At 49.9% G+C, this 25,173-nt stretch overlaps 1 protein-coding gene across 5 annotated transcripts in view; it reads left to right on the forward strand.

Moving 5' to 3' along the window:
* The window catches only part of DGKZ (diacylglycerol kinase zeta), a 101,695-nt gene that overhangs the window by 36,892 nt on the left and 39,630 nt on the right, over window positions 1-25,173 (forward strand). The window contains exons 2-3 of one of the 5 annotated variants that reach the window (XM_054025896.1): window positions 277-375; window positions 24,137-25,014. The exons of 1 other annotated variant lie outside the window; for it this stretch is intronic. In XM_054025896.1, coding sequence (XP_053881871.1) covers window positions 24,164-25,014 — 851 coding nt within the window. In that variant the 5' untranslated portion in view covers window positions 277-375; window positions 24,137-24,163. Of the gene's footprint in view, window positions 1-276; window positions 376-8,515; window positions 8,616-24,136; window positions 25,015-25,173 lie in introns of those variants that run through there. 3 more of the 5 variants (XM_054025899.1, XM_054025897.1, XM_054025900.1) reach the window with 3 other exon arrangements.

Raw genomic sequence — 25,173 nt, forward strand, 5'->3', positions numbered from 1 at the left:
ACTCATAGATGCCAAGGTCAGAAGGGACCATTGTGATCATCTAATCTGATGTGTGTAACACAGGCCACAGAACTTCCCCCAAATAATAACTTCCCAGGAGTGGTAGTGCATGCACTGGGGGGAGTGCAACCAAGGTGGGGGCCTCAGAGTGCTGGGTGTTGAGGATGGGGGTTAGAGGGCAAGGTTGCTTCATGGTGGGAGGGGAGGCTGTGCATGTCATAGTGCTGGCAGGTGGGGGTATGTGGAGCTTGCTGACCACTCTCTTTGTGTCCCTAGACTCCACCTGCCCCACAAAGGCGTCCTCCCTTTCCTCCAGGGCAGCCAGCCCAGCCGTTGGGGATCCAGGAGGATAAAGCACAGGCCAGCAGTGTATAAGTATGTGGCATTTTTATTAGCTTGCCCAAGCCGTGTAATTTCGGCAGCTGCAGCAGCATCGCTGATCAAGAGCTCTCCTCCCTCCCACCCGCGTCTCACCTAATGTTACCCTCTCGTGTCTGCACTAAACAAGGCTGCTGAGGGCCAGGCTGCCTGCTCACCTTGTGTGTCCCTAACCTTGTCCCAGAGGGCAGTGCTCTGTGCTGGACTTTAATCTGCTAACATGGCAGCCTTGCCCTGGTTATTCTGCTACCGTGAAGCTTGTGACCTTACGGTGTCACTGTCCATGAGCATTTCTGCTGGCTGCAGAGGTGGGGGACAATGGAGCAGCTGGTGGCTCCCCTCTCCCCCCAACAGTTCCGGATTTATGACACTGTAGTGCCTAGAACCATGACAACTGGCACTCTGTAAAGACCTAAGACTGGTAGATGATCTAAATCAGTGGTTCTCAACCCGGGGTACGCAGAGATCTTCCAGGGGGTACATCAACTCATCTAGATATTTGCCTAATTTTACAGCAGGCTACATAAAAAGCACTAGCAAAGTCAGTCCAAACTAAAATATCATACAAACAATGGCTTGTTTATACTTCTCTATATACTATACACTGAAATGTAAGTGCAATATTCATATTCCAATAGGTTTTTTATAATTATATGGTAAAAATGAGACAGTAAGCAATATTTCAGTAATAGTGGGCTGTGACACTTTTGTGTATTTGTGTCTAATTTTGATGGCAAGTAATTTTTAAGTGAGGTGAAACTTGGAGGTACGCAAGACAAATCAAACTCCTGAAAGGGGTACAGTAGTCTGGAAAGGTGGTGAGCTACTGATCTAAACAAGACTGTCCAAGGGGTTGAGGGAGGGTATTCAGGTCAGATCAGGGCATGAAGCCAAGCTTCAGGAGAGTCTGAGCATGCCAGATATGGTGGGGTATGGATGGGAACCCCTTTGGTCAGGCCATGTCTTGTGTTAAACAAGTTGTGCCCCAGGAGTGAGACCTCAGACCATCTCTCTTCATTGAAGTGGGGCAGGACCTAGAGAGGTGAGTCCTGAGGGCAGATTCCATTGGGTGAGCTGAGGGGGTGTTCCCAGCTCCTGGTCCCAAATTCTCTTTAATTGTTCTTGGTAGTATGGTAGCACTCAGAGGCTCCCATTGTGCCCGCTGTGCTGGGTGCTGCACAGACACACTGGAGCATGTAGTGCCTGCTCTGAAGATCTTTGTTTCCTTGTTTTCGATTAATGTGCTTGTGCCATCCTCTCTGTGCAATAACCCCTGTGTTTCCATGTTTCCTGCTCTTCCCTCAGTGCCTTGTGTGGTGGGTGGCCGGTCAGTGGTGAGCAGTGCCTTCCAAGCCAAGTCCCTTTGTGATCCCCAGTCCAGTGTCCCTCCTTTGTTTTCAAAACAAGGAGGAGTCTGGTGGCACCTTAAAGACTAACAGTTTTATTTGTGCATAAGCTTTCGTGGGTAAAAAACCCACTTCTTCACATGCATGGAGTGAAAATTACAGATGCAGGCATTACATTTTCACTCCATGCATCTGAAGAAGTGAAGTTTTTTACCTACGAAAGCTTATGCCCAAATAAATCTTAGTCTCTAAGGTGCCACCGGCCTCCGTGTTGTTTTTGTGGATATTTTGATTTTTTTCCCCTAACATGGCTACCCCCTGATACTTGACACGTCCTTTGTTAGACCCCAAAGGCTTAATCAAGCAGAGATGTAAGCAGTTCTCTGCTCAGTCTGGGACTTCTTGGAAGTCTTTTGGGTGGAGGCAGTGTGGTTGAGACCCTGCATCTTTGTGTGGCACTCCAGGGGGACAAATGAGCGAGCCCCAAATCTCTGTGAGGCGGAATGAAGAAGTTTGGAAGGAAATGAAGTGCTGCAGATTAAACGCCAGGGGGCGTGGGCGCTCCTCTGTGTTGTGCTCTTAGAGGAGTTTGAGATGGAGGAAAGCTCTCCAGGGCTCAGTGCAGAGTTACTGCAGCAGCAGTTTTCTGGTGCTTTGTCCAGCCAGGCTCTACCATCCCCAGTGATGAGACTCCCACCAGGAGATAATTCCTCAGTCTCGTCCATCTTGCTATTGGGACCTTTTTCCAGAGCTCAGCTTGTTGTCCCGTTAGTATGCTTGGCAAATTTGATTTAGATTTTTTTTTTTATCATTTTGATGGACGACACTGATGTTTATTTTTAAGTATTTTTCCCCAGTTTTTATTGTTTTAAACTTCTGCAGTTGCAGGAAATTATGGAGGGTCAGACAGTGGGTGAGGGGTGTCAGCCAGCAATTATGTAATGATAGTAGATGTTGAAATTCAGAAAGTTAAAGCTGTATTACCATTCAAACACACACTGTCCACAACAGATGTCCAAATTTTCACCTTAAATCAAACTCCAAGTTCTCACACAGCATTTTTCTTACTTTGCCTCTCTACATTTTGATTATTATCAGTGGAAATATTTTTTGTCAGTTTATGTGTATACAGTGAAGTCAACATTTACCAACAAAAATCTTAAGCCTTCCAAACCAACCCATTGTCACTTCATCTCATGCTCCAAGTTCTGCCCCAAGTTTCTTCTAAGTGCACGTCTTCACTACCTGCCGGATCGGCGGGTAGCAATCGATCTATCGGGGATCGACTTATCGCGTCTAGTGAAGATGCGATAAAATCGATCCCCGATGGCTCTGCTGTCGACTCCGGAAATCCACCGCGGCAAGAGGCGGAAGCGGAGTCAACGGCAGCCTCACAGCCAGGTAAGTCGACCTAAAATACGCAACTTCAGCTACGCTATTCGCGTAGCTGAAGTTGCGTACCTTAGGTTGACCCCCACCCCCATAGTGTAGTAGACCTAGCCTAAGTCATCTTCCCTCTTTTGAAATTTACCCCTCCAAACATTTGGAGACTTTTCTGACACATATGCACCTTAGCCCAGTTAGAGAGGCAGATTATTTAGCTTTTTAAAATCATTCTTCTGAGAGGAAGCTCAGCAGAGACTGCGCACATGGGTTATTTAGCTCTGGCATGGAGTGGAATGAGTGAGATCAATAGCATTTACCCATTAGCTCTGGCCCCAGTTCCCCTGACGCTCAGGCCTGCCCCTCAGGGGCAAATACGTAGCCAAAGGAAGCCATTAGCCGGCTAACTGGCTTCTATGCTGACAGCAATTCTTGGGTCCCATTATTGTGTATGTTAACCCTTTAGTGCCCATTCCTGCAACATCCACCCAGCCGTTGTAAGACACTGACGCCTGGTGTTTGGATTGCTCTCCTGTACTGGGGCTCCTAGAGTGCTTTCCCCAGCAGTACTGGAAGCGAGTGAGCAAAGGCAGCAGTCTGGGGTTGGGGACACTAGCAGAGTCATCTTACTGTGGGCAAAGGCAGTGTCAAGAAGCAATAGGCAGAAACCTGGCCAGTGGCCAAGTGTCTTTTTCCATGTTGCATGATGCCCTGGACTGCTAGCTCCTATCAGGGTGTCCAGCTGTATAAAGGACAGGAGAGAATATTATGCCATTCTACAAATGAATGTTACCTCCTCGCCTGGAATTTTGGTCAGCTTGTCTCCAAAAGGACAGCACAGAAAAAGAAACAGGCCAGAGAGACCGTCCATGAAAAAGATTAGTGGCCTGGAGAGACTTTCACGTGAAGAGAGACTGAGACTGATAAATTTAGAAAGGAGGAAAATAAGAGGGGACATGATAGAGGTACACAGAATAATGAACGGTCTGGAGGAGGGAAATCGCTCTTCCTTACCCTTTCTCATAATACAAAATCCAGTGGACATTTTGTGAGAGGCAGCAAATTTAGAACTGCTAAAAGGAATTACTATTTACATAATGCATGATTAACCTGTGGAACTCACAGCCACAAATTATAAGTGACACCAAAGATTAAAAACAGGATTAGACGCTTACATGAATAATAATGTTCACAGTTAAATTAGCTAGGAAGGAAACTCCTCCTGGGCATGGGCCAAAACATGCTGTGCTTTGGCTTACGGTTAAAGCACTGGGCTGGGACTCGGGAAGACTGGTTTTCGTTTCCTGGCTCTGCCATGGACTTCCTGTGTGACTTTGGGCAAGTTGCTTTGGGCCTGATTTTTCAGAAGTGCCATTGATTTCTAGCCCTCCAAGTCCTCTCTCTCCTCTTCATTACAGACTCTGCTAGATGGCTGGGCACCTGCAGGAACTGCTGCTTGCTCTGTGGTTACAGGTGCATTTCCCGGAATGGAGCCCAAGCTCAGTTGCTTGGAAAACTTGACTCAGGGCTGTGTGGTGGTGGCTCAGGGGGAACAGCCCTTTGGAGGATCATTACTGAGAGCTGTGGTTTCTGCTCAAATGCATCAGACTGAAACTGGTGACAGCAATAGAAGGCGACAGAGCCCTTTAGTTTCCCCGTCCAAACTGCACATGGGTGTTAGTCTCTCATGTATGTGGGCTTTAGAAAGAGATTTGCATTGTTGATTCTGTGCAAGAGTTTCTCTTTCCTTTCGAACTGCACTGGAGGGGACACCAGCCCATTTGGGAAGAGAGAAGAGTTCAGCCTCTATGGCCCCCTCAGTTCCCAGGCTCTGTGCTGTGATTGCCATTCACGCACTGGGAACTGGATGAGACCCTCAATTTATTCCACACTGGCCTCTAAACAGTCTTCTGACAGACGGGACTTTGGAGGACTGGATGGGTCCATGGAGGGGCCTTTGGCTGCTTTGCCTTTTCCTAGCACCTTGGAAGAGGAGCATTGCTTGTTCTTAACTCAGGATTATGAAGGGCTTTTCAAGGGGTGGCCAGAATCCACATGGAGCTGAGCACTTGCTTTTGGGATGGTGGTATTTTCACTTGCATGTCCACCTCTTGCAGGGCCAAAACAGGAAGTCTGCTTGTGACATTGTTGAGAAACAGGAATTGATGGAGCCTCTGTTCTCTCCTAGGGCTGTCAGAGCCGCTGGGCCCAGAGATGCAAAGTGTGTCAGTAGGACACAAGTGCCTCTGACTGATCTCTGCAGGGTGAATGTCACTGCCTACGATGGGGGCCTAGAAAGATCTGTGCTGCCGCTCCCAACCACCCTGATCTGGCATCTCACTGACACTTGAAAGCAATGGAGGCCAAATAAATCTCAATTTTTGTGTCTTAAAAAAAATAAATTGGAAAAATAGTCCCCCAGTCCCACTATGTCAATCTGGATGATGATGTAGGGCTCAGGAACCACCTTCTGGGTAGCCCAGCTACAATCTGTGCCCCCTTCCTTTCAGCATCACATCCATGCTTGTTACAGCTAGCACCCAACCACTCTGGGAGTGCGGAGGCACACCTGCCTGCCCAAGAAATCCACACTCCCTCCAGATCCTGAGATCAGGCAGGCCCTTAAGGCTCCTTAGGAACATCATGCAGAGCTAATGGCTGTTGTTGTTCATAGCTAGAAGGGACAAGTACTTGGGGCAGGAAATGGCCCAGAGCCTGGAATGGAACTGGCAGGAAAAGGGGTGCTATAGGGGCTGGAGAGGCACAGTGTCTGCTCTCTGCTAGGCCCCTCCCTGCTAGGCCCCTCCCTGCAGATGCCTTTTGGCATCAGAAGGGGAGATAGAAGTGATTGTGTTTAGGCAGGGAGTAGGACGACGACAGATTCCTCCCTGTGTGCGAGCTGGGCTTTACTGGAGAGGGAGCTGAGCATGGGCTTCAGCAAGTTAATGTTTCCTGCTGCCTCCCCTTGGGCATCTGCAGAACTCTGGTTCTCTTCCCTGCCAGCAAAACAAAAACAGGACCAAAACCAACTGCATTTTTGCAAAAGGAGCAGCTCTGTACTGCAAGGTTCAAGAATTGCTCATGTCTCGTCCTACCGGCATCTCCTGCTGCTGCTTTGCTAAGACTCTTTGTTCCCTCTGCAGTGACAAAGATCTTGTCAGGATATATAGCTGCATGTAACCGTAGCTGCTGCTCAGCCTTTGGGCCCTGGCTCTCCTCTGGTTAATGGTTTCCTGTGAGCTGCTTTCTAGATACCCATCAGCAGCAAGGCAGCTGGCCCTGTGTTTGACTGTGCTGCTCTGGCAGAAAGAACCTTGACATTTGGTTATTATGAATTCTATAGTCTCTCGCCAGCTCCCAAAGTGTGCTGGGTGCAGTTCAAACCAACGCAAAGAGCTCTCCCAGTCTAATTTTAGAGGTGACATGATGAGGTGAGGGGAACAAACCGTCAAAGGAGACAAGGGGAGAAAAGATGAGGTCCATCAGTAAGGTCATACAGTGACTCAGTACAGCTGTGTGCATTTCTAGAGGCTCTAATTACCAGTGGTTTTGTCTTAAATAACAATAACCACTGACTCACTTCTTATGAATATCGTAGGAAGAGCGAGTCTTCAGTGCCACTCTGCTCTGCAAAATGACTGCAGCAATGGCTCCTTCATGTGTGTCAGTCACAGCTCTGCCGTCTGGTTAGATAGGAATTGGGAGGGGGCTCTGTGGGTAGAGGGCAACATAAAAAAACTTGGGAGGGAGGGGGTGTACAAAATGTCAGCAGCAGCTAACACCCTCCAGCTCCTGCATTCTCTACAGTCGCACCCCCAGGCTACTTTCTGGATGTCGCGGGTGGATGTATTCAACACTTGGGCAAAGCACCATAACACTTCTACAGGCCACAAGAGAGAATCCTGAGGGACTGACAGGCCCAAGTGAACTCTGATTGATGCAGGGCTATAATCCTCGGTCACTGGTTCCTAGCTGGACCCTGATCAAGGGGACTGGCAGGCTAAGGGGGCCTGGTGAATAGGATACATGGAACCTTTCACCTCTAGGTCACTGGTTCCAGTCCAGCATATGTCAGTAGTGACCAAAGGCTGTTCCCATCTGATACTTGTTCTTTAGCTGCTGTGTGAAATGATTTTGATGGACCTCAATACAGATCCTAGTGAGCTGGTATCCACAGCACATGTACTACCCCTAGCCTGGATGCTAGTCTCCCTCCTTGTTGGTAGACCCAGCAGGGAGGCCAAGAACTGAATGAGCCATGGAGACCTCTTGCCCCAAAAGGGGATCTCTCAGGTGGAGAGGAGGGATGCTGTACTTGACCTGTGGAAAAACAGACACCTCAGTCTCCAGGGTTGTTAATTCGGCAACTTTCAGGAGCGCTAAATTTACTATTTTTTAAATTATTAAATGCTAAGTGAGCAGGAAACCCTCACACCCCGCCACATCACGACCCCAGCCCCCACCTCTCTATCTCACTGCCTGGGCTCAAGAAGAAACTCTTGTCACATGTACAGATGCAGTTGCAGAAGTGGGTAGTTTGTGAAAGGAACGAACAGGGCGTGTGTCCCTCACTGCGTTGCTGCAGGGAGGCCAGACAGGGACTGTCCAACAGGAAGTTCCTTGCTCTCGGCCAGCCTCCAGCCCAGGGTGGTGCCTGGGGCAGGTGGGGGGTTGGGTTGGGATTACTCCGTAAAATCACATCTGAATGCAACAGCAACGTCATTGCACACAGAGAAGGCAGCACGTCACTGTGTGCCTGGGTCGCATCCCTCCCAATGAATGGAGTGTCCCTGTAAGTGGGAGCCATGTCACTAAATCTGTTTATCTAGAGAAGCTGTTAACAAAGGGAAGGAAATGAGTTGGAAGGGTGACGTTTGCTGGAGTGACTGGCTCCAGGCATGTCCGTGCCCTGGCTGAATGGCAGGGACGCATGGGAGGGAGAGCCAAGGGATGACTGGGGAAATGAGGAGAGTTATCTCAGTTGGTATTGGGCTGCCTGCAACCTTTTGCTGTGTCCATGTGTGTTTGGGGGGGATGTTTGGAATACACAGCAGCCTGCCATTGGGTCAGGAATGGACACTGACAGTGGACGTGGATGGGGTGAGGGTACCTTGAACACAGAGTGAAGTCCTGTCCCAGGCAGATTGTCCCCATCTCAGAGACAGAGCAGCTGAGAGCTCATTCTTCTATGCTTGAGTTTGTCAGACCAATAAAGTATCATTGTACTCGGGTGTGTGTGCTGGGGGCCACTGGGGTGTCTGAAAGTTGAGAGGCAGCGAGAGTCTTCCCCCACCCCCCAGAGAGCCTGCCTTCTGGGCTGCTCAAAGAGGAAGTACATTCAGTTATTTTAACAAGCGCTGTCACAGTTTGCAGCGTGGGGAGGAGGCGGAGGGATAAACAGAGCACTCGCTCTCCAAACTAGGACTTAATCTGTGCAGGGCTGGCTCTGCTCCTCCACTGCCACGGGCTCTTCACTTGCAGGAACTCGGCTCCTCTGCATCGGATCAGGTCACAAGGGCTTTTCCCACCCTTTTCCCTTCCTCCTCTTTTCTAGGGTCGTGTCTCCCGTTTGTGTGTTGTTGTGGGGGGGAGGGGGAGGAAGTGAGGGCTTTGGGGAAGGGGGTGGATCTCTGGCTCGGTGGGTATAGTCTGAGTGGGTACCTCATCCCACCACGCTGGTTAAAAGGCAGGGAGGACAGGCCCTGGGCAGGAGGAGAGAACCAGTCCCAGGGTGAACTCTGAGCCCTCCAGCCTACTCCTGGCTGAGCTGTTTCTCTGGGTAGTGGAGCAGGTCAGAGCTGCCCTGTTATTCTACCAGTTTCCTAATGTTGACACGGAGGGTCTTGGAGCTGAGGCCCCCGGTGCATGCAACTTTAGTCACAATGCCACCCTGCTGCGCACAAGTGTGAATTGACTTTGGGGAGGAAGAGGGGGGTGTCTTGGGGGACACGAGTCTCCAGCTGCATGACTTGCCTGTCGATTTGTTATTGCCTGTGTGCCATCAGCACACCCAGCATGCTAATGGGGCTCAGGAAATAAGTCATTCTGTGCAGTCAGGGACGTTTGTTTGCAGGAAAAGCCCCTGACCCAGAACTGCCCTGAAGAGCTGATAATCTCACTGGGAATTCATCCTCTATTAGTTTGGGAGGGTGGGACAAAGACTCCTGGGCTCTCGGAAGCTCCCTTCTCTCTGGCTGTAGCATGGGCTGTCCCTATGTCATGTCACAGGGAGGCCCATGGCTTTTGTGTGGGTCTCTGTGTTTCCAGCTGCCCATGAGCCTGTAGCTGAGTGACTAGGGCTTTGCTGCCTTTCCTGCATGCTTTCAGCTGGTCTTCCTAGCTTCCCCAGTGGGAAGCACGCTTGTTTACACACGGCCTTGTCCAGCTATAATGGTATGGGCAAAGCTATGCTGCTCCGAGTCCTTTATCTTGGTTTCATTGCATCCATACTAGGCAGCTGTTATAGCAGTACAAACAGCCCTTCCGATGGACCCCTGCCAGGAATTTCTCCCTCTTGCTCCTGTGCGGCTGGGGGAAAACACTGGAACCCAGACAGGGAGCTGTGAATCAGACGGCTGGGCTGTTGGACAAACTTTTTGTAAACAGCGTGTCCCTTGGTTTGAGTCTGTTGAAACCCCACTGCGTGAGCCCCAGAGCGGTATAAGATGGGATGACACTGGAGTCTGCGACAGAACATCAGCTCAAGACCAGTTTAGTTTCCTTACGCTGTGCATCTTGGGCCTCGCAGAGCACCCAAAGTGCCTGGGGAGACTAACTCCCACAATGCTTTACTTTGCTCTTATGCATGGAATTCTCCAGAGGGCACTTAGATAAGAAACACTAATGTCCTTCCCTCCCTGAGTCTCTAGTAACTCCTAAGACAGTAGTTTTCAACCTTTTTTCATTTGCGGACCCCTAAAAAATTTCAGATGCAGATGCAGACTCCTTTGGAAATCTTAGACATAGTCTGCGGACCCCCAGCGGTTCACGGACCACAGGTTGAAAACCACTGCCTAAGATGATTAAAACAGAAACCAAATGATCTTCTGCCCCCACTCCTGCTACCTGCTCAGTTTTTGCACTTCATTCTGCTTGGACAATGGAACTGGATCAGTAATTTTTGCTTTCTGAATCTCCCACGCTAGCTCAAGGCTGCAATGTTGGTGTTGCAAGCACAACAGGGGATTGTTTAAAGCCATACAAAACATTTTTATCTTTGGCCTTTGTAAAAAAAAATATATATATATATGCATTATTGTACAGGAACTTTTCCATTGGTCTTAGAGTTGACAAACCCTTAATTTTACAAAACTTAAATGTAGGGCCTAAGTCAGTTTGATGGGATCCCTTTAAGCAGGCTGAGAACTGAGTTTGGGCTGCAGGCAGAGTGGTGAAAAGCGTGTAGCTGATGAGGAAAGGACTGCACTGAGAGGCTGAGGCAGCCTGTACTGTATCATCTGGGGTTGGTGTATAGCTATGGGAATTGTGAAATGCTCTGCTCTTTGGTGCCAGTCTGAGGCTTGCATTGCACATGGGCCACCTAGGAAGAAGGGAGCTAGGACATTTTATTTGGTAACTCTTTTTATAGGAGCATGTGCTGAATTAATATTAATTAATATATGGAGATATACCTATCTCCTAGAACTGGAAGGGACCTTGAAAGGTCATCGAGTCCAGCCTCCTGCTTTCACTAGCAGGACCAAGTACTGATTTTGCCCCAGGTCCCTAAGTGGCCCCTTCAAGGATTGAACTCACAACCCTGGGTTTAACAGGCCAATGCTCAAACCACTGAGCTATCCCTCCCTCTGAAGTTGGTCAGGATGGCTGAGTATGGTTTGGGAGTGCAATGAGGAAGAGGACCTGTGGAGTCTCAGGGGCACTACCGTGCAGAATGACAGGGGGAAAGAAGTGGTCAGTAAAATTCCCAGCTGGTTTCTGACTCTCTCTTTCCCACTGTCCTACAGACAGAACCCTGAAAGAGTTCAGTTCCTGTGCAGGGTATTGGGGAGAGTTGTCACCCTTTGCTTCTTCCAGACATTTTGCCTGTAGTGGTGGATGGAGAGAGATCACACATTCAGCAGTAACCCGTCCCTATTGCACTTGCTCCCTGTAAAGAACCTCAAAGCCCCTGTATTCCCCTCCTTAAAACTAACTTCTGCCGTGACACCTACAAAACACTCAGTGATGGCTAGGCAGTCAGTGTGCTGTGACTGCTGTTGTTTATTACTCTAACTGTTGTCGTCTCACTTGTCAACTGCAGCTCCCCAAATTAGTTTGGGGTCTCCACTTTTTGTTTTTTGTCTTTTGTCTTATACTCACCAGAAGAATGTGAGTAACTTTGTGTTCACTGGGTTAAAAAAAAGTGTTGTTTTTTGTTTTTTTTAACATGGAGTCAGGCCTCTCAGTGTAAAATCGCAGTGAGGGCAAGTCACGGGTGCTTTTATTTTGATGTAGATAGCGGAGGTAAATCCAATACCACCCCACACACACATGAAGTTTACTTCACTGGCTATATTCAGGTGAAAGCTACCCATATCTTGTTTCCACTGGGATTTGACATCGGAAAAGCTGTCTAGATGTAAAATGCATCTCTCTTTTACCAGTGAAGACATGGCCAGAGTGCTTTGGGGGAGTGTAGGGTTATGGGAATTGGTAACAGGGGTTAGGGGAGTTAAGGGGCAGGTCTTACCAGCCCTCCTGTGAGTCAGATCCTTACTGCATGAGAGCAGGAGGGAGCCTGTCAGAGAGCCTGGAGGTGTGGGTGGCACCATGGTGGGTGTCTGAAGAGAGCAGGTGGTGGTTGTTTGTGGGTGAGTGGTGTTTGCTCAGCTTCTCTCCAGGCCTTGTCTTGGTTTGGAAAAGGGTGTTTGTTAGCTGGTCATGTTAACCCTAGCGTGGCTGCCCTTGGTTACTACAGGGCCAGCCAACTAATGTGTTTTTCAGCAGTTGCCCCCCCCCCCCCCTCCAGCAGTTGGTGCTGTGGGCTTCTCCCCTGCCCGCAGCACCCCGCCTCCCCCTAAAATTCAATCAGGGTATTTATGGTATAAGTCATGGACAAGTCACAGACTGTGTTTTTTTGTTTCTTGCCTGTGACCTGTCCATGACTTTTACTAAAAATACCCATGATTAAATTGTAGCCTTAATTATAACATGAAGCTTGAAGGTGTGAGAGTGCTTGGCAGGCCAAAGCTGGGGGATCTGGGGTTTTATTGTGAGAGGCTGTTTTGAGGAGGGATTATTCAATGTGATGACTTCAGGCAGGGGAGGCAGGCAGCATTACTATACTTAAGCAAGAATGGAATGACCAGGAATTTATCAGATGGAAGGGGCTCAATCAGTTCCATGTTTGCTGGGAAAGGCGGTAGCCTCTGACCTGCCCTTAGGCGGATTTTCTAATGACCTGCCTTTCTCTCCCACTCGCATTTGATGGTGGAAGCCTTACTTGGCTGTTTGCTCCTTTTTTCCTGGGAGTCTGCATGCTGCCCTCTGGCACAAAAAATACAAAGGTGCATGATGAACGGGGATAGTAGAACTGTCAGCAAAGTTGTCTTGTTTCTGGTTCTTTACCCCTGTGTAAGCTACGATGGGCTTCGGAGTCAGAAATAATTCTTTCTTTTGCTGAATTGGGCTGCTGTTGGCTGGGATGTACTCTGGCTGTGCCAGGAAATTCCTGCCCTATGGAGTAAAGCGTGAGAGTTAGCAGCCTCTGCACTGACACTGAATGTCACTACTCTCCCGTCTGCTCCATTCTTGGTGGGAGCCAGGCACTAAAGTGAGAGTGACAAGATTGCCTGTCTCAGGAGCATGTCATTGTCACTGTGCTTCTTCCTTCCTAGGTGAAGCAGGCTGGAGAAAGCAGACAGGAACTAGAAGGGGAGGGAGATGTAACCAGGTCACTAGGGTGGGTCTCGGGAAGCGAAGAAAGAGAGAGAGGGAAAAGAATGAGGAGGAGGAGGAGGAGTGGCAGACAAGGATGGGGAGGAAGAGCCAGACAGAAAGGCAGTCCCTGGCTATTGAGAGCGATATAATGACAGTGAATAAGGGGGAATGAACCCACTAGGGTTACCATATTTAAAAAATAAAAAAAGAGGACACTCCACAGGGCCCTGGCCCTGCCCCTTTCCTACCCTGGCCCCGCCCCAACTCTGCCCCGACTCCGCCACTTCTCCAAAGTCTCCTCCCTAACTCCGCCTCCTCCCTCCCAGCCATGCGAAAAGGGCTTCCCGAGCGCTACCGGCTTCACGGTTTGCTGGGCAGCCCCCAGACCCTGCGCCCCCGGCCGGCGCTTCCCCAGCGCAGCTGGAGCCCGGGAGGGGAAGCACCCAGCTGGGGGCGCAGGGTCTGGAGGCTGCCCGGCAAACCATGAAGCCGGTAGTGCTCGGGCTTCGGGCAGCCCCCATGCCTCCGGACCCTGCACCCCCGGCCGGGCACCTCCTCTCCCAGGCTCCGGCGGCTGCTGTGCTCCCTGAACTCCTGGGCTCTGTAAGCACCGAGCTGCCCGAGCGCTACTGACTTTGGGCAGCCCCCATGCCTCTGGACCCTGCACCCCTGGAGCCCGGGAAGGGAAGTGCCCGGCTGGAGGCCCAGGGTCCAGAGGCATGGAGGCTTCCCGAAGCTGGTAGCGCTGGGGCAGCTCGGCGCTTACAGAGCCCAGGAGTCAGGGAGCACAGCAGCCCCCGGTGCCCGCTCTAAGGTAAGCCAGGGAGTCATTTTTCCCGGACATGTTCGGCTTTTTGGAAATTCCCCCCGGACAGGGGTTTGATTACCAAAAAGCTGGACATGTCCGGGAAAAAACTGACGTATGGTAACCCTAGAACCCACCCCACTGAGCATGTGGCTCACGACCCTGGAGAATGTGCATTTTTATTTCAGAAATAGAGTATCTTAGGCCTAGTGCTCCGCATTTAGCGGACGACCAGCATCTGCAGCCATGGACTGTTGGCTCCACATGGGAAGAGAGGATGGTTCCTATGTCCAGTGAAATGTTGTCTAGAGCAGTGGTTCTCAACCAGGGCTATGTGTACCCCTGGGGGTACACAGAGGTCTTCCAGGGGATGCATCAACTCATCTAGATATTTGCCTAGTTTTACAACTGGCAACAAGCACTAGCGAAGTCAGTACAAACTAAATTGTCATACTGACAATGACTTGTTTATTCTGCTTTAGATACTATACACTGACGTGTAAGTACAATATTTATATTCCAATTGATTTAATTTACAATTATATAGTGAAAATGAGAAAGTAAACAATTTTTCAGTAGTAGTGGCTATGAGACTTTTGTATTTTATGTCTGATTTTATAAGCAAGTAGTTTTTAAGTGAGGTGAAACTTGTGGGTACGCAAGACAAATCAGATTCCTGCAAGGGGTACAGTAGTCTGGAAAGGTTGAGAGCCACTGGTCTAGGGTAGCAGGGAGGAGCTCCTGATGAAGGTGTCTGACATGTCATGTTGGTGTGTGATTGAGTTGGTCTCTCAGTGGTTGCAGCTGAGTGTGTCTGAGGTGCCACCTACAGAGAAGCCTTCACTGGGCACTTCGAGCTGCACATGCAGAGATCTCAGGGCCGTGGGGAAGTCATTTGCTGCTTATTGCACTGTTAACAGCCAGTCTGTTCCTAGGCATCTCACCTGCATGCTGGGGACCCATCCCTTCATATGGTTTCAGACTCCCCTGGATCAAACTGACTGGAACCGAGGATTGTCTAGTAGATCTTCCTTACCCCTTTCATCTCACAGGAAATGGGGGGATCATACTGCTGAGATTGCCCGGGATAGCAAAAGGCTTCTGTATATCGTGTGTTCATGGCACTCTGTCACTAGCCACTGAGCCTGAAGGTGAGCAGCTGCACCCGTTCCTCACACAGACATTGGCACTTGTTGCAGTTCATCAACTGAATGAAGCTTAAAATAGAAAATAAACACAGCCAGGAGCACAACCCCCTCAGCAGCTGCTCCCTGTACAGTAATTCAGCATCTCCGTTGTAGAGGCGGGGAGCCCAGAAGGGGCTGAGACCTCTGTGCTGTCAGTTCCAATGTATTCCAGAACCCTCTGTGTCCTAGGAGCCCTTCCCCTTGGGTCAAATGGCAGATAAGGAAGGGCAGTTGTGTTTCACCTGAGGGCCTGATCCTGCAAAGTGCTGAGGGCTCATATCAAGGTGTTAAGCAGTAGGCGCTTCAAGGGGAGCTGTGCACCTCCCAGTATCAGGCCTGTTTTCTTGCTCTTGTGAGCAGGGTTTGTGTGTGTTGTGTTATTCATGCACTGTGTGTGATAGCGAATGGGAGTGGTAGCAGGGGCTGGGTGACAGCAGATGGGAGAGCTGGTGTACATGAGGCAAGCTTTCTGCTAAATTTTGGTCCCCACTGTGAAAACCGTCGAAGAATCCTGTGGCCCAGAGATTTTCATCTGCTGTCATAAAACCATTGTGGAGTGTTGCTCTGTGTGATTAAACTGCTGCTACATCCTACCCCAGAGGTGTGTGCATTTCAGTGCGGTGTGAGGTGACTCCTGTACCCTCAGTATAAAGTTAGTAGAATGCTTGCATTCCCTGGGGTGGCAAGAGCAGTGTATGAAATGTCAGTTGATGCTCAGATTATTTTCAGACTCTGTTTAACTGGATGCTGTGTGTGTGGTAAATTATTTTTACCAGCGATTTCCCCTAGCAATAAACCACAGAAAGCTTGGTGTCTCCCTGAAAGCAGCACACCCTCCCACCTGTAAGACCCCGGGGTCTCAGGCACACCAGCTTTCCTGCACCACATCAGATTGTTGGCTCATCTAATCGGGTGTCCAGTCTCTGGCAATGGCCAGTGCCTGGTACTTGAAAGGAAAAGAAATCTCCCCCAATGTGCCTGGCCAATTGTGCAGCAGTGTGGGAAGTTGTGGGCTAGGGAAGTCATAGAGGAGGGAGCAGCAATGGCCCCGGGCTGGGAAGGGGGACGAGTAGGGATCTCAGCAAAGGGGAATTGAGGAAGCATCATACATGGGAAAATTAAGAGGGTGGGGGAGTAGGAGATTTCTATGGAAACCGAAGCTGAAGGAAAGCTATGGTATGTGAACTGAGCGGGAGTCATAATGCACTCCCGGGACGAACTCCCAGGCCAGTGCCCCTGGTCCCCTCTGCATCCTGATGGCAAGGACACAGCAGATCCCAGAAGGTCTCTGTGTCATGTGGTGAGGGCTATTAATAGCACTTGTACTTTGCATTTTCCTGAGCTGAGGAGGCTGGCAGCCCTCGACAGAGGAAAAACCCCATCTAGCAAACCAGAAAGGGCTTTTTACACACCCTGCAAGCCTTGGCACCCCGTTAGCAAATCAGCAGTCTGCTAGGAGGGCATTGCCGCAGGCGCTCAAAACATCCAAGCCATGCTCTTGGCTTTGGGTATTCAGGGGTGGGGAAGTTCCTGTGGCCCTCCTGCCTGCCCCTCCCCTCTGTTGGAAACAAATTCTTGCCAAATCACTAACAGTGCAGGGAGGAGGCCACAGGAGCCCACCCACTGCCAAAAGGCAAGAGCGTGTCATGAATGCTGCTGGTCTGAGCCTCTGAAGCACTGCCCTCCTAGCAGATTTGGTGGTGGGAGATGGAGTGCCCGGGCTGGCAGGGTGTGTAAGGTAGAATGCCACTTTGGGATTTCATTCGGTTCTGGGCAGCTCAGTACCAGGAATAGATCAAGAAAGTGGAGGAGCTCAAAGAATAACACGAAACTCAAGTAGTGCTAGAGGGACAGCTAAAGGGTGAGCAAAGTAGCAGTCTGCAATCAGAGAAAGGTGTAAAGGGACCATTCAGTGTGATGTGCATGTAACTAGGGATGATTGGGGAGACAGGGAAACTTAGGCTGAATCTCAGGAAGCACTTCTGGACAGAGATGTACAAAGCCCTGGAAAATGCGCAGGAGGGACCCATCTTGCCTGGGCTCCAGGAGATGGAGTGGCTGATTTCCCAGGCCATTTCCAGCTCTGTTTAGACCCTTTTTGAAGGCATCATCGATATATTGTGTTATGTGAATGACTTGCTCTTGTGTACGTTGTCCTCGTCTGAAGCCTGCTTGAACAAAGGGCAGTTGTAGTTCAGTAACCTCGTTGGTGCACATCAGAGTTACAAGCTTATTGAAAGAGTATGTGACAGAGGAAAGAGATGGGTTGGTAGCTCATCTTCCAGTGGTTTTCCTGGTTTTGAAATAGCTACAACCTTTGCCCTGCATGAGATTTTTGGGATGCAGTTACCTTGGAAACATCGGTTGAGGAGCTGAAGCAGTCAGCTTTTGGGCCTAGGTGAAGTAGGAACTCTATAGATATAATCCAGACGTGGAATCTTTCTGGCTTTTACAAGCTTTATGGCCTGGTCCAGTTCTCTGGCTGAAAAAAGAGCCATCAGGTTTGAATCCACACTAGGAGCCTGCTACCTTTCTGAAAGCTCAATTTTGACTGCATGGCTGAAGACTTATCCAAGTTCTGTGTATGTCCACTAGCTGGGATGCATTTGTGGTGACTGGAAACGCCTTTTTGCAAAGGGCAGAATAATCTCCGGAAAGTCTTTTGATGGTTTGCCAGGCTAGCCGGATAGAGTGAGAACAGTCAATTTTAATTGACTCATTGTCTCTCCATCCATCACGCCTGGCTTGATCCAGCAGTTGAATGAGTTCCTGTTTGTCACCAGCTGATTTGAATTCCTGGTAGAGCTTAATTGCCTCTGACCACCACCTAGGGATATACTGTTGACAATAGCCTCTAGGGATCAGTTTATTAGCAGCTACCCAAATTAATTTGCAGAAATTTTGGTAAGTGTCATTTATACTGGTTGGACACGTCAAGTCCAACTCAGCCTGTTAGCTGACAGATGTGTCTAGTTCTGTTTAAAAGACCCACCGAGCTTTCAAAAATTCCACTGGGCCTTGGTAAGCCATTGGTTGTTGATATCCACAGGCCTGTGGTGATCAAAGATGGCTGATGCAGAGACTTTGGAAAAGCTTTAAATACCTTCTGCTGAATGGCCACTGGCAGCATTTGCCTAGAAGATGATGATGGGTGAAGAACCTGTGGCCCATCTGCTACTGTGAAATCTTGCCATTTGCTTTGGTCACAGAGAAGTTGTAGGTCAGCAACTGACAACCTCTCCACTGGACTCTCTCCATCTGTGTTGTCGTCAGAGTATCCCCAATTGTAACTCTGCAGTAAGGTCAGCAACCAAGGTTAATGGTTAGGATTCCTGATATTTTTTCCTTATTATCTTCCTCCTAGTGCCTAGGCAGCCTTGTGTGCCCCTCCACTGGCTCTCCTGGCCTACAGTGCTGTCCCTGCAGGGTTGGTGCCCAGGGCTGCTTGTAGGGGGGCTCTGAATCTGCAGCTGCCTCTTTGTGCAAACTAAACCTGGGCAGGAAACTCCCGAGGATGGGGCCCGTGGAGGTGTGTTGCCTGGGGGAAAAGGCTCTTTCCAAGGTTACTTTATTCATGATCTCTTCCAGCTATAAGAGCCAGAGGACCCTGCCTGCGTGACTTTGCCAGCCTGTTTATTATGCTGGGGCCCCATCTGCTTTTTGTCAGAGTGATATGGTTTCCATTAGGAAAGCTCATCACGACCCTGATGGCAGATCATTAGCAGATCAAAGCCACCACATTGTGAGTACAGAGGGATTATAATAATGCAGGGCCCTGGAGTATGCAACATTATTTCTCTTCCCCCACCCCAGTGAATGCCAGATTGCCTCTGCAAGTCCCCTTTATCCAATGTCTCCTGAGTCATGTTCACTCTGGAATAATCACAGGCACTAAACGTTCCTTCCCATCTTCCCATCAAAAAAATATATTTTAAAAAGCTTCCAAACCACAGCAAGATCATAGAAATCTGAAAGGCTGAGATTGATGGCTGTTGTGGGGTCTGTTAATGCCCCTTGCTCCCAACGTGCAATCGTCCCTCAGGTCTGGGCTCTGCACACAGCTCTGCCCCTCAAACCTGGGCTGCGGCACCCCCTTGCTAGTCCTCCCCACCTACAGCACTGCCAAAGCACATTAGTCCTATCCCTCAGGGGTATGTCTACATATTTTGGAGCAAGCCTCATCGATTCGCGCTAGCAGGGCTCACACTAGTAGTCTATAAAACTAGCTGAGCAGCTGGTGCTTTGAAATCGCCATTTTGGCTGGAGCTCGGGCTCCAAAGCCTAGTGATGGGGTGGGCTTCAGAGCCTGAGCTCCAGCCTGAGCCGCGACTACACAGCTAGTTTTAGAGCACAAGCCTGACTAGCCGGAGTCTGTCAACCCGGGCTGGGGGGCCTCACTCCCGCACGCTCCAAAAAATGCTGTGTAGACAAACCCAAGCAGACCCTAAAAGATCCCATGGCGTGGTTTGGAAGATTTATTTTGTTCTGCCAACATGCTCTAAAATTCCCTGCAATTTCCACTGGACACGGGTTTCTTCTTCCATCTTAGATCTAAGATGTTGTGTAGCATTGCTGTGCAGCTGTTAAATAGCTGCCATGTGTGTCCCACCCCGACAGTGAGCAACGCGATTCTTGTGTGTACTGGATGTAGCACTTTGGGACCCTTCCAGATAGAAGGAGCCATAGTAAAGTACTGTACAAAACCTTTTAGCTCAGAGTTCAGATTGCTCAAGTGTATTTGCTCTAAAGAATGTCAACCTGAAAAAGGAAGGAAATGGTGTTAAGACAAGTCATTCCCACCCACCACAATAGCAGCATCCAGGCATTTAGCATACCACCAGCATGACCCTGAGTGTGACCACGCACCAGTGCGCTAGCAACTCTGTAAGGCTGCTCAGAGCTGCTCTGGATAACATGGTGGTTAAAGTTCTGTTGGCCAGTTTGTGCTAGCCCTGCCACTGTTGCTCACTGGTGGAGCTGCATGATGCTAGTGCAATGGTAGGAGAATATCAGAAAATCTGCCGTGTAGACATGGCCCTTCGTGTTCACTTTCGATTTAGCAGGACTGTAGCCCACAAGATACCCATGCTAGAACTTCAAAGACCTCTGCAGTGCACAATCATGCCTCCCACTTTCCCGCACTATGCTACTGTAATGTAATGATACTTAGCTTAAAATTACAATTCTAGGATTTTTACGTGCCAGGCAGAGGGGGAAGGAGGAGTTAATCATACTCTCACTATCTCTTACTTACCAAGACTGTGGTAACTAAGGCAACATTAAACTCACGAGTCACACAATGAAGATCTGGGAGAAAGTTATTGATAAGAGACTATGAAGAAAAGTAAAGGTCAGTGACAATCAGTTTGGATCCGTGACAGGCAAGTCACCAGCGGATGCTATCTTTACATTAAGATTGCTATGGAAAAATATAAAAAAAAGAGGGAAAACATTGCACATGGTATTAGTGGATCTTAAGAAGGCTTATGACTATGTTTCGAGAGAGGTTGGCTGGTGGTGTATGAGAATGAAGCAGATACCTGAAGACTGTATCAGACTTGTCCAGGGCATTTATGAGGGTGCTGTTACCACAGTTAAAAGTCCATGTGGAGAAACTGAACAGTTTCTAGTAAGCGTTGGAATGTCAAGGCTCATCACTGAACCCCTTTTTGTTTGCCTTGGTGCTTGATGCGCTTACAGAAAACATCCAGGTGCATGTTTTTGCAGACAATGTGCTCGGAAGTGGAAGAAGATGGAGATGCGTACTTGAAAGAAATGGCATGAAAATCAGCAGAAATAAAACCGCGTGTGTGTCTGTAGATTTGATTATACACTAAAGGAAGACAATGAGACTGTAAGTCTTTGGGGCCAGCCACTATCAAAGGCACAGAAATTCAAGTGCCTAGGTTAGATAGTACAGGATAATAGTGAACTCAACGACGAATTTATAAGCAGAACAGGAAAGGTATGGACTAACTGGAAAGAAGTGAGCGGAGTGGTTTGTGATAGGAGAGTGCCTATCACATTGAAAAGTAAGATCTACAAGATAGTAATTAGGCCTTCACTTTTGTATGGCTCTGAATGCTGGGGGCTGAGGAAGAGAAAGGGGCGGATATTGAATACAGTGGAAATTAAAATATTATGGTGGATGCTTGGAGTTCTAAGGGTGGACTATGTTTGGAATGAACAAATTGAGGGAAGTGTGAAAGTGGTACCACTTCTAGAGAAGCTGAGGGAGTTGAGGCTTTGATGGTTAGAGCATGTGAAAAGAAGATGGGAAGAATATACAGGAAACAGGGTGTTAAACGTAGAAATGGAGGGTAAGAGAAGGGTTGGGAAACCTAAACCTAGGAGGATGCATGTCATACCAAAGGATTTCATTAGCCGCAGCCTAGCCAAGAAACATCAAGACAGTGGAATAGAGAAGAAGGACTCAAAGAGCTGACCCTATATAGCTGGGATTAAGGCTAGAAGAAATGGATGGAGGCTGAGAACACGTGGCTGGAAACTGAAGTTTGGAGAGGCAGAAGAGAATTGCTAGCTGGAGAATGGGAGTGTGGATCTGGTCAAATAACATTGCCTCCATTTAAAAATGTGCCCACCAGGCCATTGCTGAAGCCTTCTCCATCTGCTGCTCAAAGCTTTTCTCCTGCAGCTGCAGTATCTTGGCAACCTGACAGCACTGGGCAGAGAGAGCTTGAGAGTCAATGTAAAGCTCTCTCCAGCTGAAGAGTGAGGTTTTGAGCAGAGCAGATATGATTATTTCCCCAGCCCTGCTCCAAGTCTCTTAGCCAGTCTCTATTCTCTTCAAGTGCTAGGCAGGCACCTTCTGCCCTACATTTAATGTTAGTTTCTACTTGTAAACTCTGAGTGCTAAGATCTGATATGTCCTGAATTCTGTAATGTCTGAAATGTCCGCGCTTAGAATTTACGAGTAGAGAACTTGATGGAGTGGCAAGAGAGGGAGGAAACTGAGTAACCGAGGGTAGTGGGCAAAGAAGGGGTCTTCCCAAAATCTCCCAGAGGGGAGCTATCGTCAATGCACTCATGGGATGTACACAGGAAGGGAGCTGTTCTCCTGCAGACTATGGGAAATCCAGCAGGAATCACTGTGTAACTGGAGCAGAGAGCTCCCAGATACCTGCATTGAAAGCATCCTGTGCCATGCTCAGTCTTGCTCAGCATGTTACCTCATCCTCAAGTGAGAATGTAGGCGAATGTCAGTTTGGTTTAAAGTGAATCTCTTCTCAGCAGTGCTAAGTCCAACGTTTACACCTGGCTTTAAAAAAATGTCAGTTCCGTTTTTTACCTAAAGTTCTCTGCAGAGCAATGGTTCTAGGAACGGGCTGTAAACTCAGTGCTGACAGGGCATTTGTGTTTAAACAATGAGATCCCTCAGCTTCCTCCAGTGCTGGGAACCAGGAGATCAGTAGCAGCCTGGGCTAGTCCCTGAAACATAGAAAGGGAAAACTAGAGTACAAGAGAAGGAGCTTCAGGAGCCAGCTCCTATGGTATTGGAGGCGGGATACAGAGGGAACTAGCAGCAGAGAGTAACCCCGCCCAGCTCAGCATGCTGGGAAAGGCACAGAAACCGCCTCAGTGAGGACAAGTGAATTAGGTCTAAATGTTTGCTTGGTCCTTAACCCAAGGGGCGAGTGGTGTTTCGTGGCTGCATCCTTTTAAGGCCATGCCTACGCTGCAGGCGCTACGGTAGCACAGCTATGGTGCTGTACCTTCGTCGCTGTAGTGCCATAGTGTAGGCACTTCTCAGAGCAACTGAAGGGGTCTTTCTGGCACTGTAGGTAATCCACTTCCTTGAGTGGCGGTGGCTAGGGCGACAGAAGCATTCGTCCATCTACACCGGGGGTGGGGGGGTTGGCATAGTTCCAGTGCTCAGGGACAGGAATTTTTCACAGCTATGTGGAAAAAATGTTTAAGCATAGACCGGGCCAAAGAAAAGCACTTGTCTGCAGAGTGGCACTGTGACTCTCACTGAGGTGCTCCGTCATTGCAAGTCTCCTTTTAACCAGCAAGTGGTGGACTGAGTTTGCACCCAGGCCAGACTCCCCAGGAGTGTTCGTGACTCTGCTCAGTTAGGACTGAGGTTGGAGTCCTGTACTCAAAAGGGTGCTGTGGGTCTCACTCTGTGGAAAGCTGCTGCAGGAGCATACACTGTTGCGCTGTTACTAACCAGGAGACTGGGTTGGAGTAGGGGTCCCCTGTGAAGACTCCTTCCTGCTTATGCCCTTTTCCAGCACCATCAGACATGTACTTTTTAGTAGTCAAGACAAGTGGGGGCTTAGAATCTGTTCAGTGGAAGGCCTGGGGTCTGCAGTCCTGACCCCTTCCCAGAACTGGACCATGGGGCTGGAGCTGTCCCTCTTTGGTTTGGTCCCAGCTCTGCTCCCTCCCGGGGCAGAATGAATGGCACTCATCTCTGCAGGGACCCTGTAACCCAAATGGAGGCCAGATCACACCCAACACCTTTCCCTCCCTCCTGTCCTAGCCATGGTCAGCAACCCCTGGGGGTGGGGTGAAATTGGAGCATCCTTGAGGTGCTCCGTATATTGGCAGGTAGGGAGCAATGTTGTGCACCCCTTAGTGGGGCTGAGTATGGTGCCGCCACAGCATTCCCATCCCCAGCTGCCTTGGAAGGCAGAGAATGGCTGCAAATCCAGGCTGGCGTCTCCTGCATGGAGATAACTGCCCCTAGCTGTCCTCGGGTGTGGGGTTGGGTCTTGTCTCCTATCTGCCAGCTGGTCCAGTATGGGACGTCCCCAAATCTAGGTGTTCTGCCTCATTACTCATGAACAACTCCTGAACCACCAGAAAAGACCTTCAGGCTTCTCACCCATCCCACTTCTCCTTTTTGCCTTGTGCAGGGGTTTCCTTGCCCTGCATTGGCCTCTAATGTTGTAATATCCAGTATAGGTCTCCTGGCAGCAGCACCCCATGTTGGCTTTCCCCTGTGTCTCCCTCCCTTCCTCTTTCTCTCCGATGCCCCTCACAACAGTACCCTTTGAGTCCCCCCAGAGCTCCCTTGTAGCATCCTTCCCTGCAGAGAGTGGTAGTACCCATCCCTGACTGGGGCTTGCAGACCTTGTAGGAGGTTTGACGAGAGCCCCTCCCCCTTTAATTGCTGGTTTCTGTGTTAACAGCCACTGCTCGGGGCACCCCCAGTCACTATGGACACCTTCTTTAAAAGGCACTTCAGGAGGAAGGTGTCGTTGCTGGGTTCCCAGCGTGCCAGCGTTGTGTCAGTGCCCACTGGCAAAGCCAGGCGGCGCTCCGTGGTGGGCATGCCCTCGGCCTCGCTGGCACAGCGCCGCCGCAGGTCCAGTACCCAGCTGCAGAGCTTTTCCTGCCTGGGCTCCGCAGACAAGGGCAGCATGAGCCCCCGGCGTCGCTCCAGCACCACCCCGCCCCACCTGAGCCCCAGGTTTGCTGTCCAGAAGAAGCGCGGGGGCCAGGTGCGCACCATCGATACCCAACTCATGGGCCCCTCCATGCTACTGGCCAGCCTCATCCAAGTAAGCGAGGCAGAGGAAGGGAGGCGGATGGCCCGTGCCGAAGGCTCTGGATCCGAGTCGCCCTGGGAGGAGCTAAAGGAGGGCTGTGGCAGGGAGGAGACTGTCGCCTCAGGAGCCAGGTTGGATCGGCGTGAGCTGCAGGCTAAGCTTCCCCCAAGGAGCAGGCGCCCTTCCCTGCACCCTATCGGCATGAGGTCTCTCCTGCAAGCTCCAGGCTGCCTGCGCCGCCGCTCCACCCACCTCCTGCCTGCAGATTTTGTGTACAGCAAAGCAGCCTGTGGGCTGCAGGGCTATTACCGACGCCTCAGCCAGCCACGGCTCTCAGGGGAGATCCCCAGGCCAGGCACTCTGCTCCCACCATGCAGAGCACGGCTGGCTGCCAAGAGATGGAAGGTTCCTACTAGAGCCAGGCGGCCATCAGAAACCATATATGAATGCTTGGGAATGGATCCTGCCTATGGCAACTATGCCAGTGCCTTCCCTAAAGCCTGGAGCCCCCAGCTGCTGTATGTATGGTGTTCCCAAGGGTGGGGGGGGGGGCTCAGAGTGATAGTCCAGGCCGTGGCTGGGGCAGTATTGAAGGGAGCAGAGATTGGCATAGGGTGTCTAGCTTATCTGGCATGGGGGGGGGGGGGGAGGAAGGTGAGGGCATGGCTGACGCATTG

This window comes from Malaclemys terrapin, chromosome 4 (genome assembly GCF_027887155.1).
Source record: "Malaclemys terrapin pileata isolate rMalTer1 chromosome 4, rMalTer1.hap1, whole genome shotgun sequence".
NCBI lineage: Eukaryota > Metazoa > Chordata > Testudines > Emydidae > Malaclemys > Malaclemys terrapin.